This window comes from Zootoca vivipara, chromosome 12, assembly GCF_963506605.1.
Source record: "Zootoca vivipara chromosome 12, rZooViv1.1, whole genome shotgun sequence".
NCBI classification, from domain to species: domain Eukaryota; kingdom Metazoa; phylum Chordata; class Lepidosauria; order Squamata; family Lacertidae; genus Zootoca; species Zootoca vivipara.
In genome coordinates this window covers 55,187,643-55,204,386 of record NC_083287.1, presented here as the reverse complement: position 1 = coordinate 55,204,386, position 16,744 = coordinate 55,187,643, and the positions used below count along the sequence as shown (strand labels likewise).

The following is a 16,744-nucleotide window of genomic DNA, read 5'->3' as shown; positions in this document are numbered from 1 at the left end:
CTCGATCTCAGGGTTGTGGGTTCAAGTCCCACGTTGAGCAAAAGATTCCTGCACTGCAGGGGGCTGGACTAGAGGACCCTCGGGGTCCCTTCTGACTCTACGATTCCATGAGCCTGTGTCTCTTGCTCTGAAGCTCTGCCCGTCAGACCCCACTTTTTCCCATGAAAACCTCCGCCGAAGGGACCCCAAGGATCATCTAGTCCAACCCGCTGCAATGCAAAAATCCTTGCTTGGGGGGGACGACATTTTTTACCCCCATCGTTCTGCCCGGACACTGAGGTCCAGCGCCGAGGGTCTTCTGGCGGTTCCCTCGCTACGAGAAGCCAAGTTACAGGGAACCAGGCAGAGGGCCTTCTCGGTAGTGGCACCCACCCTGTGGAATGCCCTCCCACTAGAGGTCAAAGAGAACAACAATTACCAGACCTTTAGAAGGCATCTCAAGGCAGCCCTGTTTAGGGAAGCTTTTAATGTTTGATTTCTGTATCTTAATGTTTTGTTGGAAGCCGCCCAGAGTGGCTGGGGGAACATTTTATTATTTATTATTTACTTGTCAGTGGACACAATCCCTGTGGGCGGGGTCAGCGCCAGGCATGGGTGTACAGCACCATTGCTTATTATTATTAACAGTGATTTACTAATCACTTTCTAAACCACCGGCCTTCAACTGGTGGGTTGCGGCGCAATCCACAGTGCGCCACCATGTACGGAGGAAGATTCAGAAAGTGTTCCCCGAATGCATTTTTGGGTTACCAGTGGGTCCTGGATGTGAAAAGGTTGAAGACGTCTCGTCTAAACCACCGTACCCACGTGATTTACAACACTGTATTGTGCTCGCTGTCTCTCTGAAACATCCCATCTGAGCTTCCCCCTCCTCTTTCCATCCATTTTGCCTCACCTGCTTCCAAATTCATTAACACAAATTGAAACAGGTTACATACACAATTCTGAAATAGGGAGCCACCACTAAAAAGGCCCCGTCACACTCTCTCTCTCTCTCTCTCTCTCTCTCTCTCTCTCTCTCTCTCTCTCTCTCGTCATCAGGCTCCCCAACCCCCTCAAGAAGAGGGGAGACCCGGTCCAGGTAGGTTCGCATAGGCTGAGACGTTTCCCAAATATTGGGGGTCCTGAGCCCTCAAAGTAGGTCAAAAGCATTTTTTCCTGTAAGACTGCTGAAAGAACGTTCCAAATCAACTGGCCTGGCTCCTTTTCACTTCACGCAATCACTCAGAAAGAAGAGAGACGGGGGGGTCAACAGGATGTACCCCCAGTGCACATCAAGTGATTAAAAACAGCGTGCCTCTGAGCATGCGCAAAGACGCATGCTACAGATTTCTGTCCGTAAGACTATTTATAAGCTGCCAGTTCCCACAAAATATCAAGGCAGTATACGGCAAAGGTATTAAAACATCACAAAAGTTTCAAATCTTAAAATAGTAAAACCACAAGGCACGGAACAAATGACCCACACAGAGTGACTGAAAACACTTGGCGAAATGAAGCCTTTTTCAGCAGGCAACGTTTGGGAAACTGAGGGGAGGGTTCCTGGATCAGAGCCGGCAATTTCTCCATAAACATGAGCTTTTCCATTCATCTCTCTCTTTTTTTAAAAAAAAACTAAACAGCCAAGGATGACCTTTTTCTGGTATTTAAGACTCCGCACTCTGACATCAGAAGCCTGAAATTCCAACGCAAAACACATCCACACATTCCCCCCTAAAAAAACTCATCTTTCTCCTTGACTTGCCAACTGAAAAGTGCTAAGATTCATTACCAGCCTTGAAAACACCGAGTCTGCAGACTTCTAGGTGTGTGTGTTTTTTTTTTTAAAAAAAAAGCCCAGCCTCTTCATTTTCATTTTAGAACATCTTTATCCTCACCCAGCCTTCCTCCAAGGAGCTCAGAGTGATGTGAATTTTTTTCTCCTCCCATTTCATCCTCACAACAAACCTGTGAGGAAGGACGAGCTACGAGAAGAGTGCCTTGCCCAACGTCACCCAGAAAACTTCGTGGCTGAGTAGAGATTTGAACCTGGGTTTCCTTGGTCCAAATCCCAAACCTTAACCCGCTCTAACCACTACACATGCTGACCTTGCCTCAAACACCTAGGCAAGCAAATCCCCTCCTTCCCACTCTGCAAAAAAAATTAATAAATAAAAATGCAGCTTTTTTCACATTTCTCTGAGGCTCTCAAGCAGGAGAATAAGAGTAGTTGCTTTGGAAGACGGTCATCAGGCATCCGTACAACATGACCAGTCCAACAAAGTTGATGTTTAACCAACCCCCTAGCAAACAGACGTTCCGTTGTGTCGACCGCAACCTAGATCCAAGGTGCCATTTGGTACCCGAGTTCCTAACACTGGTTTCCAACAAGTAGAATTCAGACGCATCACGTCTGCTTCTTGGGAGAAAAGCAATGACAAACCTAGACAGCATCTTAAAAAGCAGAGACATCACCTTGCCGACAAAGGTCCGTATAGTTAAAGCTATGGTTTTCCCAGTAGTGATGTATGGAAGTGAGAGCTGGACCATGAAGAAGGCTGATCGCCAAAGAATTGATGCTTTTGAATTATGGTGCTGGAGGAGACTCTTGAGAGTCCCATGGACTGCAAGAAGATCAAACCTATCAATTCTGAAGAAAATCAGCCCTGAGTGCTCCCTGGAAGGACAGATCGTGAAGCTGAAGCTCCAATACTTTGGCCACCTCATGAGAAGAGAGGACTCCCTGGAAAAGACCCTGATGTTGGGAAAGATGGAGGGCAATAGGAAAAGGGGACGACAGAGGACGAGATGGTTGGACAGTGTTCTCGAAGCTACGAACATGAGTTTGACCAAACTGCGGGAGGCAGTGCAAGACAGGAGTGCCTGGCGTGTACTGGTCCATGGGGTCACGAAGAGTCGGACACGACTAAACGACTAAACAACAACAACAACTGCCACTAAACGTAAGAGGCAGATCATAGCCATTGGGACAGGTAGCCATCAATAGTTCTGTCCATTCATTTTTGAGCCCTGCAATTCCCCACTCCTCTTGCAAAGAGACTCTTACCCACATAACATTAAATTTGGCCTCAGATCATATCACACCACCACGCCAAACACACACACACCCCACCTACACAGAGTCCGCCATACGCCTGCATTCTGTTTTAGCTTGCAGACACCTGTCGGTCTGGGCGCCGATCCAAAGAGTAGCGTTGAAATGATAAAAGGACGAGGAACAAAGCTGTACCGCTTCCAGCTCCCTCTACCAGAACTAGAAACACAGAGAGAGCCATCTCAGGGCAGGTCAAAGCGTTTATCCATCTCCACCATCGCTCCCTGCTCCAGCCTGACCATGCCTAGATTTCGCTCCATCATTTCAGCCAAGCCTTTGGCTTATTAGCCTACTGTACCCCTTTTAAGGGACCCAGGTGGCGCTGTGGGTTAAACCACTGAGCCTAGGGCTTGCTGATCAGGTCGGCGGTTCTAATCCCTGTGACGGGGTGAGCTCCCGTTGCTCGGTCCCAGCTCCTGCCAACCTAGCAGTTCGAAAGCACGTCAAAATGCAAGTAGATAAATAGGTACCGCTCCGGTGGGAAGGTAAACGCCGTTTCCATGTGCTGCTCTGGTTTGCCAGAAGCGGCTTTGTCATGCTGGCCACATGACCTGGAAGCTGTACGCCGGCTCCCTCGGCCAATAATGCGAGATGAGCGCGCAACCCCAGAGTCGGTCATGACTGGACCTGATGGTCAGGGGTCCCTTTACCTTTACCCCTTTTAAATGCATTTGTGGGAGGCGGTGTTGGGGTTCCTGCCTTCCTGCTCTTGTTTTTATCATGCATTTTGTGCTTTTATATTGCATTTTTATGCTGTTTTATGCTGTTAACTACCCAGAGACCTGCGGCTGCAGGGCGGCACACACATTTAAAAATTAAATAATAATAAATCCCCCCCGACTGTTGGGTGTGGCGGGAGTCGCAGTCCAACATCTGGAAAGAACGAGGTTGCGGAGGAAGGAGGGTCTAGGCTCTGGCGGGCAGCAGCCCTCCAAGGAATCTCAGCTTGGCTCAAGGAATCTCAGCTTGGTCAAAAGAAAGCACTTCTTCGCGCGGTTAAGCTGTGGAACTCCCCTGCACAGGAGGCAGCGATGGCGGCCAACCTAGGTGGCCGCAAAAGGGGATTAGATACATTCACAGAGGATTCTTGCACTTGGCTCCTGCTTGTGGGTTTGTCAGGCATCTGGCAAACAGGAAGGGCCACTGGCCTGATCCAGCACGCTCTTCTTATGTTGTTCACAGAATCATAGGGTTGGAAGAGACCACAAGGGCCATCCAGTCCAACCCCCTGCCGAGCAGGAAACACCATCAAAGCATTCTTGACATATGGCTGTCAAGCCTCTGCTTAAAGACCTCCAAAGAAGGAGACTCCACCACACTCCTTGGTAGCAAATTCCACTGCCGAACAGCTCTTACTGTCAGGAAGTTCTTCCTAATGTTTAGGTGGAAGCTTCTTCCTTGCAGTTTGAATCCATTGCTCCGTGTCCGCTTCTCTGGAGCAGCAGAAAACAACCTTTCTCCCTCCTCTATATGACATCCTTTTATATATTTGAACATGGCTATCATATCACCCCTTAACCTTCTCTTCTCCAGGGTAAACATACCCAGCTCCCAATTTTTATTGATTTTCCAATTTTTTTTATTGATTTTCCAATAAAAACAGCCAATTAACATATCCATCAAATCAAAACCATAATCCAATTAAAAACAAGAAACTAAAATAAAAAACAACAACCAAAGGTAAAGATGTAAAGGGACCCCTGACCATTAGGTCCAGTCGTGACCGACTCTGGGGTTGTGGCGCTCATCTCGCATTATTGGCCGAGGGAGCCGGCATACAGCTTCCAGGTCATGTGGCCAGCACGACTAAGCCGCTTCTGGCGAACCAGAGCAGCACACAGAAACGCCGTTTACCTTCCTGCCGGAGCGGTACCTATTTATCTACTTGCACTTTGACGTGCTTCCGAACTGCTAGGTTGGCAGGAGCTGGTACCGAGCTACGGGAGCTCACCCCGTCGCGGGGATTCGAACCGCCAACCTTCCGATCGGCAAGCCCTGGGGCTCTGTGGTTTAACCCACAGCGCCACCCACGTCCCAAATTACAATCCAAATTGGAAATCTCCAGTGTTCCTCGATTTATCCCATAACCAGAACGGGCATCGGTCCCGTTCTGGGACTGCTTTCAGCTCACACAAACAAAACATAGCAATGCTCAAAGGGGCTGAAGAACCACAATTTTCCCATCCCTGATCTGGCAGGTGGTTGCTGTTTCTACTTTCAACGCCTTCTGCATCTTCCTGCTGTGCCGCCTGAGCACAAGTCGCCGGAGCCTGCAATTTTCTCCTCCTGCTGCCAGTATCGGGTATATTTGCAATTTTGGTTATACAGAAGGTATAAAGGCGTTCACAACCTTTGAAGCAGCAGTCCCTTGTGTTGACTTATCTGGGTGTAAACTCTGCTAAACAGAGTGGAACGTGCTTCTGCGAAACCATGCGATAGATTGCTCTGCGAATGGTATATATATTTGAAATAGCACAAGTTATAAATGATGCATCTTATACTGGCAAACCAGTAACATAAGCTTAGGTTTGACAAGAAAACAAGTACCGGATACATTTCAACCCTCTTCCTCCCGACTTCCACATCTTCGATATTTCCCGAAGAACGGGATTGCAGTCAACCCTTGCTCACCTACTGAAGATCACTGAATAGAGCTGCCCCATTGCAGAAGGACTCTAGGAGGGAAGTGGGGTGTAGTGGTTAGAGAGCCAGACTAGGACCCGGGAGATCAGGGTTCAAATCCCCACTCACTCCTGAAGCTCCCTGGGAGACCTTGGAGTCAGTGACCGAGCAAAACAGAGCACAGCTTCTAAGAAAAGGGGCGAAGCAATGAAGATGGCACGAGCCTGGTCCTTAACTGCAAGGTTAGAAACTCAGATATATAAACTGTGGGACATAATCCACTGGGAGCAGTCAAGTACAACATTCCTTGTTTTCCTAGAGTGGACATGCAAGGCAATGTTTGGTCCAGCCAGTCGAAAGTCCCTGTTCCTCCTGGACTAGGACATACCTCCTTTTGCATGTGATAGAAGGTGGGCGTGACCTTACCTGTCCAGGTAACAAAAGGACAACTCACACAGCTTTTCTTATTGACCAGCTTCTAGCTAGGACTGCTCTGCTAGCTCTCAGCTAGCAGAAGCACTGGGATTATTCCCCCATATGGGGTAGATATGGGGTTGTTGTTGTTTAGTCGTTTAGTCATGTCCAATTCTTCGTGACCCCATGGACCAGAGCATGCCAGGCACTTCTGTCTTCCACTGCCTCCCGCAGTTTGGTCAAACTCTCAAGAGTCTCCTCCAGCACCATAATTCAAAAGCATCAATTCTTCGGCGATCAGCCTTCTTCATGGTCCAGCTCTCACTTCCATACATCACCACTGGGAAAACCATAGCTTTAACTATACGGACCTTTGTTGGCAAGGTGATGTCTCTGCGACCTCTTTTTCTTAACCGTGACTGTTCAGGCTGCGCAGAAAAAGCAATTTGGTTCCTGAAATTCATTCTGATGGTGCAGATAATATGGAACGGATAGAATTCTACAGGATGTGTTGCTAGTGTGTGAAAACAGCCCAGATCCTAGGAACCCCAGGCACGCACCTGCAAGATGGTGGAGTTGTCAGGCACCATCCTCACTTGGTCGCAAGTGTCTGAATGCGAAACCTGAATGCAAAATTTTGAACCTGAACAGGCAGCCTGCATTTCTCTGCCATGCTTGGACTGGGAACAATTAAATAAACTGAGGTTAACAGCCAAGGGGAAGCGTGGTTTTTAAAAGGCCCCCGTGAGCATAACGGTCACCGCTTTCCTGGGACCGCTGCTGGAAATGGCTCTCGCCGTCATTTTGAGTTCCACGCACAGCAGTTTATAGTCAAGGCGCTTGTCAGCAATGAACCTGCGTACGTCATGAGGTTCAGAGAAGCGGCTCCAACTCAGGCTTCAGCTCAGCCAACCAGGCATTTGACCAGGCAGCAAGTAAAAGGTGAAAAATCCGATGATATGAAGGACTCCCAGACAACTAGTGCGCTGCAAAAATATTTTCCATTTCCTCCCAAGGGTCACTTGCAAAACGCAACGCCCTTTAGCAGAGTCAGTATGCACACTCGGTGCCAACCCGGCAGACAGGGATCGGGTAGAGATCGGGGGTTGGAAGAGTGGGATCTGCTGATAGATCTCCAGGTGATCTGCAATAGATTGGGGCAAAGGTTTCCAACTTCCAACCATTTTAACAGCAACAAAATGACTATGGCTGCTAAATTAGGGTCCCTCCAGATGTTCTTTGCACTGTGCTGTCGTGATCATTTGTGCTATTGACGGTATTGCAGCAATCACAGAACTGTAGAGTTGAAAGGTACCCCAAGGGTCATCTAGTCCAACCCCTGTTCAACATTTGAATCTTTCGTTTTGGCTCCTGCCCTCGGGGGCAGTGGGAAGCAAACTATCCAATGTCCGGGTAAACAGGAATGTTTGCAAACTCCTCCTGAATGTGAATAATGAGGGAGGGAGACACAGAGGGCTTTCCACAAAAAGGAAGCCACCACCGACAAGGCCCCGTCACGAGTCGGCACCAACCAGACAATGTCTTGAAGAGGCATCATAGCAGCTAAGCCGCAGTGGTGGCAAACCTTTTAGAGACCGAATGCCCAAACTGCAACCAAAAACCCACTTACTTATCGCGCAGGGCCAACTTGCCAATTTAATATGGGATAATAATTATTGTCTGCATGTCTGTATACCGTATTTTCCCTAAAACTGCCGAGCTTTTTCGGGGGGAGGATTGCCCAGAGCTGATGAGCTTTCGCGGGGGAGAATTGCCAACAGTTGTTGAGCTTTTGGGGGGTTGGCAAAAAACACATGCATGAAAAACGCTTCATTCCGCACGCAGCGGCGAAGACAACTATAGCCTCAACGCTCGCCGCCCGGAAACAATCAACGAAACCCCTTGCACCACCACCCAATCACACCGCAGAGGCCTGGTTGGCGGGAGGAAAACTCCTCCTGATGCAGCGGGGAGAGGCAAGAGCTCTCGGGAGCATTTCCTGCCAGAACGGCCGTGGGGAGGGGGGGGGGACAAGCCTGCCCAATTTAACAACCACCAGCAACAGCACTGCTGGGCCGATGGCGCACGTGCCGACAGAGAGGGCTCTGAGTGCCCACTCTGGCCCGCGTGCCATAGGTTCGCCACCGCTGAGCTACGGAGTTGCCCCATGGAGAGGCCAGCAAGTGGGACACAAGGAGAACGGCACATTTGTGATCCCCAGAACCTGGCACAGGGAAGCATGGTGCGTCTGATCACGGACATAATTCATAGCCTTTGTGGCTGGGTCGCTGTGGATAAGCCTTATCGCCCACAAATCTGTCTTAATCCCCTTTTAAAGCCATTTAAACTCGGCTGCAGCAGATCCAGGGTTTCTCCCTACAGGCGGTATTACTAACTGTTCTACCAAATGCAGAGACCCAACCAATGACCCCCTCAGATATTAACTTTCATTTATATTATTATTATTACAGCTCTTTGGGAGCCCTTTTGGCCAAAGAGCAGTGACACAAAATGTTTTAAATGAATCACATTCCCCAACCTTATTTGACACACCATTTCCCTACCCCTGAACTAGATCGATAAGTCCTGTAATATATGAATGAAATGTTCAGGTTTTGGTGGGTTTCCAAGAAGGGAATGTTCATTGCTGAACAAATCTTTCTTTGTGCACATGGTATGTTCGCAGAGCACAGGTAGGGTCCGCGGGCAGGTAGGGTCTCAGCCTGCGTACTAGATGGAGCTGATAGACAGCTGCCCTGGACACAGAATTGACCTGCGCCTCCATGGACAGCTGTGAGTCCAAAATGACTCCCAGGCTGCGTCTCCATCCCCATCATTCTGCCCGGACACTGAGGTCCAGCACCGAGGGCCTTCTGGCGGTTCCCTCCCTGCGAGGTTACAGGGAACCAGGCAGAGGGCCTTCTCGGTGGTAGCGCCCGCCCTGTGAAACGCCCTCCCATCAGATGTCAAAGAGAAAAACAGCTACCAGATTTTTAGAAACAGGTACGTAGCCGTGTTGGTCTGAGTCGAAACAAAATAAAAAAATTTCTTCAGTAGCACCTTAAAGACCAACTAAGTTTTTATTTTGGTATGAGCTTTCGTGTGCATGCACTTAGTTGGGCTTTAAGGTGCTACTGAAGGAATTTTTTTAGATTTTTAGAAGACATCTGAAGGCAGCCCTCTTTAGGGAGACTTTTAATGTTTAATCGATTATTTTATTTTTCTGTTGGAAGCCGCCCAGAGTGGCTGGGAAAACCCAGCCAGATGGGCAGGGTATAAATAATAAATTTATTATTATTATTATTATTATTATTATTATTATTATTATTATTATTCTAGTAAAAATAATATGAAACCATTGTCTCACATAGCTGGTCTCAATACTGTTTTCCTGCATTGCCTGGGCCCTCAGGGGCCCTCTCAACTCTACACCCCATTGATTATTGATTATTGTGAGGGGGGGGAGTGCTGGTCTTCTATAAAATGTATTTGAAAGTTTCTGCCTCTCCCCCAAATTTATTTTGGAGGTATCCACTCTACCCTCAGAAAACAACTTCCCCGAGAGGATCAATGTCTAGGCAGTTACAAAGGAGGTAGAGAAACCAGAAATAATCTGTCAACAGACACACGGGGAGAGGGGGAGAGGGAGAGAGAGAGTTGACTTTGATGTATCTAGCTCAGATTCGCAGATTCATTTCGCTCAGTGCTGTCTACACTAATTGGCAGCAACTTTCCCGCGATTTCCGGCAGCAGGTATCCCCATCGCTTCCTGAAAATGCCGGCCAGAGTCTGAGGTCTTCTGCGTGAAAAGCAGTTGCCTCTGCCTCCGAGCTACCACACATGCCTCCACGGAAGGGCTTCTTCGCCCAGTGCACCTTGCGGAACTCCCCGCCACAAGATGCGCCGCTGGCCGCTGACTTCGACAAGCTTAAAAGTAGGGATGAGACGAACCCCTGTGGCTTTAAAAGAATACTGGACAAATTCAGCCGAGAGCAGGCACCGCAAAAACAGACCAGTGAACGAACCCCGCATCTTAATCTTCGTTCATATAAAAAGCCCATTTGTCAATTTACGATGCAGAGCAGAAAGCGAAAGGAAAAGACCAGCACGGCCCAATTCTTTATCTCTATTTAAACCAATTTTTTTAACCTCTTTACCTTATCTTCTGATCTTTGCAAGCCTTTAAAAAGGAAAAAATAAGTACCTAAGGAATCCAGAGGCGCAACCACCCTGAGTATCTTTTTAAATATATATATATATATTATTGCAGACGCTTATTTCAAGCAAATCAGATCTTGTTTATTTTCCTCCATTGGCTTTATTAGTATGCTGCAAGCTACATTGCCTTCCTCTTTAACACAACAACAACAGAAAAAGGAATTCCCCTCCGCCTGGGCAGTTTTCTTTTTCCCTTTTTTTTTTCTTTTTTGCAGAATGAAAACAAAGATCTTGTTGTAGGGGACACAATTTGCCTAACGGAGGGACGGTAGCCAAAAAAAGGGGGGGGAGGTAGAGGAGAGGGGAAGAAAATATCTGGGAAAGTGTTTTGTTGGTTTGGCCCTGAAACGAGTTTGCAGAGAAGGCCGAGAAATATTTTGTCTTCTGGACTCGCGACGCTGCAGCGATCCAAGGCCTCCGATCTCTCAAGTAACCTCAGACAAGCGGCCCAGAGACCAGCCAGACAGCCCCCTAGCCTGAAGTGGCAACTCTTGAACTCGCAACAGGCAGCTGCCCTGACCTCCCCGGGCTGGCCGCTGTCACCTGCTCTGCTCCCGATTCTGATCTTTGGAGAGGGATGCGATTTTGGGGGAGGGCGAAACAGCCAGAACTGTCAATGTGACAGAGAGGAGAGCAGCCTCGTCATACCCTCTTTGCCAAGGACAGTGTGCTGTAGTGGCTAGAGCAGCCTTTCTCAAACTCAGCCCTCCCCCCCCAAAAAAAACTGTTTTTGGACTGCAATTCCCATCATCCCTGACCGCTGGTCCTGCTAGCTAGGGACGATGGGAGTTGTAGTCCAGCGGCGCCCAGGGTCCCAAGGTTCAGAAGGCTGTGTTAGGGGTGTCAAACTAGGAGCTAGGAGAGACCACTGTTTGAATCCCCCGCTCTCTGCCACAAAACTCACTGGGTGTGTGGCCTTGAGCCAACTGCTGCCTCTCAGACCAGCCTACCTTACAGGGTTGTTGTGTGGCGAAAACGGGGAGGAAGAGAAACTGTAGGCATCACCCTCAGATTCTTTGAAGGAAAGGTGGGACCCAAGCGTAATAAATGATATCTGCGATTTCTGCATTGCAAGCAGGGTTGGTCTAGATGAGCCTTGGGGCTCCCTTCCAACTCTAGGGTTCCAATGGCCACCCAGACTCAAGACAGCAGGTGCATTTTTTTGAAATGCGCCAGAAATGCGCTTCAGCATTGCAAGAACCATGCGCCGTAAGTGAAAGAAGATCCTTTAAACCTCACAACACTTCTTTGAGAGTTTGCAAACACTCTGCAACTACCCTGGAAGGCAGATCGGCGCTATTCTCCACAATGCAGGATGGAAGGCGGAGAGGGGTACCCAGATTTGAACCTGTGACCTTCTGAATGCAATACTGTACGTGCCCCCTTACAAGGGAGCTGCCCTAGATCTGTGACTTCCAACTGGAAATTCCCCAGCTCATTGCTCCACTAGTCCAATGAGGGCTTGGCAAATCCAGCCCTAATTCAGGTCATTGTTGCCCGAGGAGGTTGGAAAACAGAGAGGATCTCTTTCAGCAAACAAGGCTAAAAATAAAAGTCTGTGCAGCTTTTTTGTCCCATTGCTTAATTTACTCAACAACCATTGTTCTCCCCCCTCCCCATCTAATCCCCACAACAGCCCTGTGAGGCAGGTTCGGCTGAGAGGCGGCGAGTGGCGCCCAAGGTCACATCCAGCGAGCTCCACGTGAGGATTCGAACTCGGGTCTTCCAAGTCTGACGCTCTAACCACTACACCGCCTCCACTGGACATTCCATAAGTATTTAACCTGAAATAGTTGAAGGGGGTAAACTAAGGCGATTTAAGTGTTCCGTTATGTAGACGTGTCGCCTGGAATCTGTATTTGCAAACATTTAAAAGACAACAGCGTGTCCCTCCCTTCCCTTTCTTAGAATCATAGAATTTGAGTTCGAAGGGTAACCGAGGGTCATCTAGTCCAACCCCCTGCAATGCAGAAATCTTTTGCCCAATGTAGGGTTCGAACCCACGACCCTGAGATGAAGAGCCTCAGATCAGACTCTATGGACTGTACTAAAAACTGATGAGGAATAAATTTCAACAACCCAAATAACTGCCTGTGATCTCCCGATTCACACACGTGGAGGGGACAATCACCTGTGAAATCATTAATTACAATTTCGAAACTGTCAAGCTTCCTAATTATTGGGTTGCGTTCAATGTTCGCCCTACTCAAAATAAACTCATTTATTTTTGTGAATGGACACGGAAAACTGGGGCCCATCCGTTTCCAAGGGGTCTACCCTAAGTAAAGCTTGGTTTGATACAATTCCCTGTGTGTTACCCAGTGGAAAAGTTCCATTTGCACTAGGAAACTCCCCTCTCCTCTCCATGTGACCCCTAAATCTATTCTAGGGTTCACCCAGCCCTTCAGAGCAGATTTTGGAAGGGCTGTACAGTCTAGGGAAAAGCTAGGTGGGGAAGAAAGTTAAATGGGTTGATGGTCCAAAACATCTCAGAGCACCAGGTTGGCGAAACCTGCAGTAAATTATCAACCCCTGCAGGGTAAGGTCGCAACGTGGAGTGTGTGTTTCACATTCCTGGTCCCCGCCGGCCACTCCCTTTCCTAAGGCACTCCATTCCATTGCCCTCTCTCCAGTTTCCCAGCCCTGCCGATTCCCTCTCTTCATTCCATGGTCACTGAGAACGTGCAGGCTGCATACACACCAAATATTAAAAGCACACACAGCTTCCTATAAATAATGCAGAGAAATGTCGTTTGTCGAGGGTGCCGGGAGTTGTAGCACTGTGGGCGGTAAACGACAGATCCCGGGGTTTCCAGGGGGAAGCCACGTGCATTAAATGTGCTCTGAACATACAGGGAATGTGACAACTATGCACACGCCACACATTTGAAGCACAAGGCTTTCCCCCCAAAGAACCCTAGGAACTATAGTTCGGGAAGGGTGCTAGATTCAGCATGGGAGAAACTACACAGCCTTTCAGGATCTTTAGGGTGCGTTAAATATGGTAACTGCTCATTAGGTTTGCTTGAGCAGAATCGACAAAAGCAGGATACGCTTTTTTTCAATTAAATAATAATTTCTTAATTTGCGACACATCAACGGGGCCGGCACCCCTCCTCCCTGCCCCTTGGGAGGAGAGACGCTTTGCAGGCTGAGACGCAAGAAAGCAGGATTTCCGAGAGACGCCATGCCTTTGCTCCTCCGTGCCCGCCTCCCATGCAAACTTCTCCGGGCTATTGTGTCTTTAATTTATTTATTTAAGAGCAGAAACAGAAAACCAGCCGAAGGATCCGGACAACACACACGCACACACACACACACACACACGTGTGTCTCTGGAGTGAACACATGCAAACATTTGTGAGGTTCCCCCCCCTCCCATTCTTTTTTAAATGGAGAAAATAAGAAGCAAATCAGGAACAAAAGACAGCCCAAAAAGCAGCCAAAAACCACACACACACACACACACACACACACACACACACACAAAGCAATGAAAGGGACCCAGGAAGTAGACTACCGTAGCTATTTGCCTCACACATACCACAATTCCTATGGTGGGGGGGGGGTAAATTGGGAGGGAGGGAGGGAGATGGGGAAGAAACTCGCAAAGGCACCCCTGCCTCTCCTTGCCCTTGCAAAAAGAACAATGGTTTTTGCACAGTTGCAAGAGCGAATCTCCGATATTCCGTCCCCAAGGAAAGGGGGGGTGACCTGATGGTCATCCAATCCAACCGCCCCCCCCCCAGCCCCAACATCCCACACTTGCCCTGTGGTTCCCCAAGTCCACACACAGGTTACAATAGAAAGCGCACCTTCCCCGCTTGCCTAGTGGAACCTGCAGGGGGTTTGCAAAAATTTGCAATTCTATTTTGCATCAGGCAGCAAAGGGGAGGGAGAGGCAAAAGAGCGCCCAGTGCCTGGTGTTCTCTCCCCCCCCCCCAATGCTTCCCTTTAGGGGTTTTTTTTATGGCCGCTACAGATACCTACCCACACACCCAAAAATAGGAACCCACCGCCCAAGAAGGGAAGCAAAGGAATTACCGTAGATTTCTTTGGTGCTTTAAAGAAATGGCACCGGGAGTATTGGCGAGGAGGAGGAGTAGAAGGTGCAGGAATTTCAGGTGATTGTGGAAGAGTTGGGGGGGAGGGCGTACCCCATTAAACTGCAGGGAGATGGATGGGATTATATCTGCAAACTAAAGGTACACCCAGATAGTTTCTCATTGGAAAAAAAAATTGCCGTCTTCCAGGCATGGAGCTGCCCCAGGAGAATGAAAGAAACTGGGGGGTTAACAGGTGCAAAAGGGGATGGGATGGGGTCCAAAGTCATCCGCCCCAGGAAGTTCTTTTGGGGGGTGGGGGCATCAGCAGGGGGTCAGAAAATGGACATTGTCCCCTCCAATAGACCTAAGGAAGAAAGTCCTAGGTTTGTACCTTCTCAGAGTAGGCCTACTGAAGTTAAAGGGACATGGTGACTAACTTTGTAGGGCTTAAGAGGAGTCACCTGGATCCTGAACTGCAACAACAGGTGGAGAAAGCGTACTTTCCAAGGAGCATATAATATATATTTTTGGGGGGGGGGGGTGAGGCTTACAGAGGCAAAGAAAGGGATGACAGGTGGAACAAGGTAAGAAACATTATGGACTACAGGTAACCCGAGTAGGATGCAGGAGACTTTGAGTGGGGCTTGAAGTGGTACAGGAGGTGCCGGGTTCAAATTCTGAGCATCTCCCAAGCCAGAGGATTGGTGGTGGAGGTGATTGGTTAAACAAAACAAAAAAAACCCGCAGGTAACAGGTGTTGTGGTCTGATTTCAGTGTTTTGAAAGGGTGGGGGTGGAGAAAGAGAAGGATGTTCGCTCCAAGCAAGGCATGCTGTTGGGAGCTTGCCAAGAAAAAAAGTAGGAATTGGAGCTGATTTGTGGGGTGCCGCAGGTGCCCCCCCCCAAAAAAAGGTGCAAAGGAGAAGCAGAAGTCGGTGGGGAGCAAACTGATGGAGTGGGGGGTCCTTCTCCGCAGAACCACTGGAAACGCTAACAAAAGGAAAGAGCAGGTAAACCGAGGGTGAAAGGCGCCCCAGGTAACGTCCACCCTCGATTTACCTGGCCTCTCCTTTTGAGCGGACAGGTGGGAGGCAGCAAACAACTTAAGACCAAGCAGGTAACCTCTCCCCCCCCCCGCCGCGTATTTTCCAAAAGAAAAAGCCAACCGGTCCCCACAAGAGATGGGAAGGAAATAAACAATAGGGGTGCAACACACGCACCCCAAATAAACGCAAAACAAGGAACAAAAGAAATAAATTCGGAGGAGAGACAGCGGGAGCAATAGAAGGTTTAAAGAGGGGAGAAATAAGCAACAGACGTGGGTACCCCCAAAACCAGAGATCCTTTTTATTCCCGCGGAGTCGGCGCAGGTGTTTCCAAAGGCGAAGGAAACAGACCCCCCCCCAAAAAAAAATATAGGGGCGCAGCCAGTCTGGAAGCGCGCGCGCCAAGGGGAAGCGCCTACCTTGGCGAAATAGAGCATCCAGAGCTCGTACAGGCGCTCCTTGGAAGCCATGGCGCGGGGCGGCTGCGCCTCCCGTCCCTCCGTTCCCGGCTCACGCGGCGGCCAGATCCATGGCTCGGCGGCGGCGGCGGCGCCTTTTCCTTGGGCGGGCGCAAGGGCAACTTTACGCGCGGCGTTGCCTTTCACTCCAAGCGGCGCGCTCCGCTCCCCCGGGCGCCGCGCTCCGCTCCCTCCGCCATGCTGGTGGCGACGGCCGCTGCCAGCCCTCGGGCTCCGGCTCCGGCTCCTCCTCCTCTCCCAGCACCTGATTCGCGGCCCGGCCCCGGCCCCGAGGGAGGAGAGACGCCGCCGCCGACTCGCCTACAACGCCGCCGCCGCAAGCTCCTCCAGGTGCGCGCCACGGCGCGCAGCCTCGCCTGGGGGGCGCACGGACTCCTCGCCTTTGGGGTGGGTGGGGGGCCCCGATTCGGCGAGGCGCTTTACTTCAGAGCAGTCCCGTGGCCGCCACCTGCGGAAGCGGGGAAATGCCCCGTTCTGGGCCTGATCCTGAGCTTCACGCAGGGAGCACTGCCTCGCTTACTCTCGAGGAGTCCCCGCGGCCTGCGGCGTTGCTTGCAGTTAGGGCTCAAATGCCGTTTTCCCCGCCCGCCCGGTCTCCTTTTACGGCGAGTTCAAAGGAGGGGCTTACTCGCGAGTAGGTCCAAGGATTGTTGCTATTACTGTACTCATTAAATTAAATTCGCGTCTCGAGCTCCTGGGATCGCAGCCCCAACGGCCGCCACTTTTTTTCCTTTTTCTTCCAGCCGCTCAAGGCTATGCCTTCCGCCGGACAGGTCTTACTCGGGAGTAAGGCCCGCTGAGTTCCATGGAACTTACTCCCGGGTAA

The 16,744-nt window shown here is 49.7% G+C and overlaps 1 protein-coding gene across 3 annotated transcripts in view; it reads right to left on the bottom strand.

Annotated features, from left to right (window-relative positions):
- The window catches only part of NBEAL2 (neurobeachin like 2), a 185,580-nt gene extending 169,098 nt beyond the window's left edge, over positions 1-16,482 (bottom strand). For all 3 annotated transcript variants that reach the window (XM_060281001.1, XM_060281002.1, XM_060281005.1), the window contains exon 1: positions 15,859-16,482. In XM_060281001.1, the coding sequence (XP_060136984.1) occupies positions 15,859-15,909 (51 nt within the window). In that variant the 5' untranslated portion in view covers positions 15,910-16,482. The remainder of the gene's footprint in view (positions 1-15,858) is intronic.
- Positions 16,483-16,744: the final 262 nt, after the last annotated feature.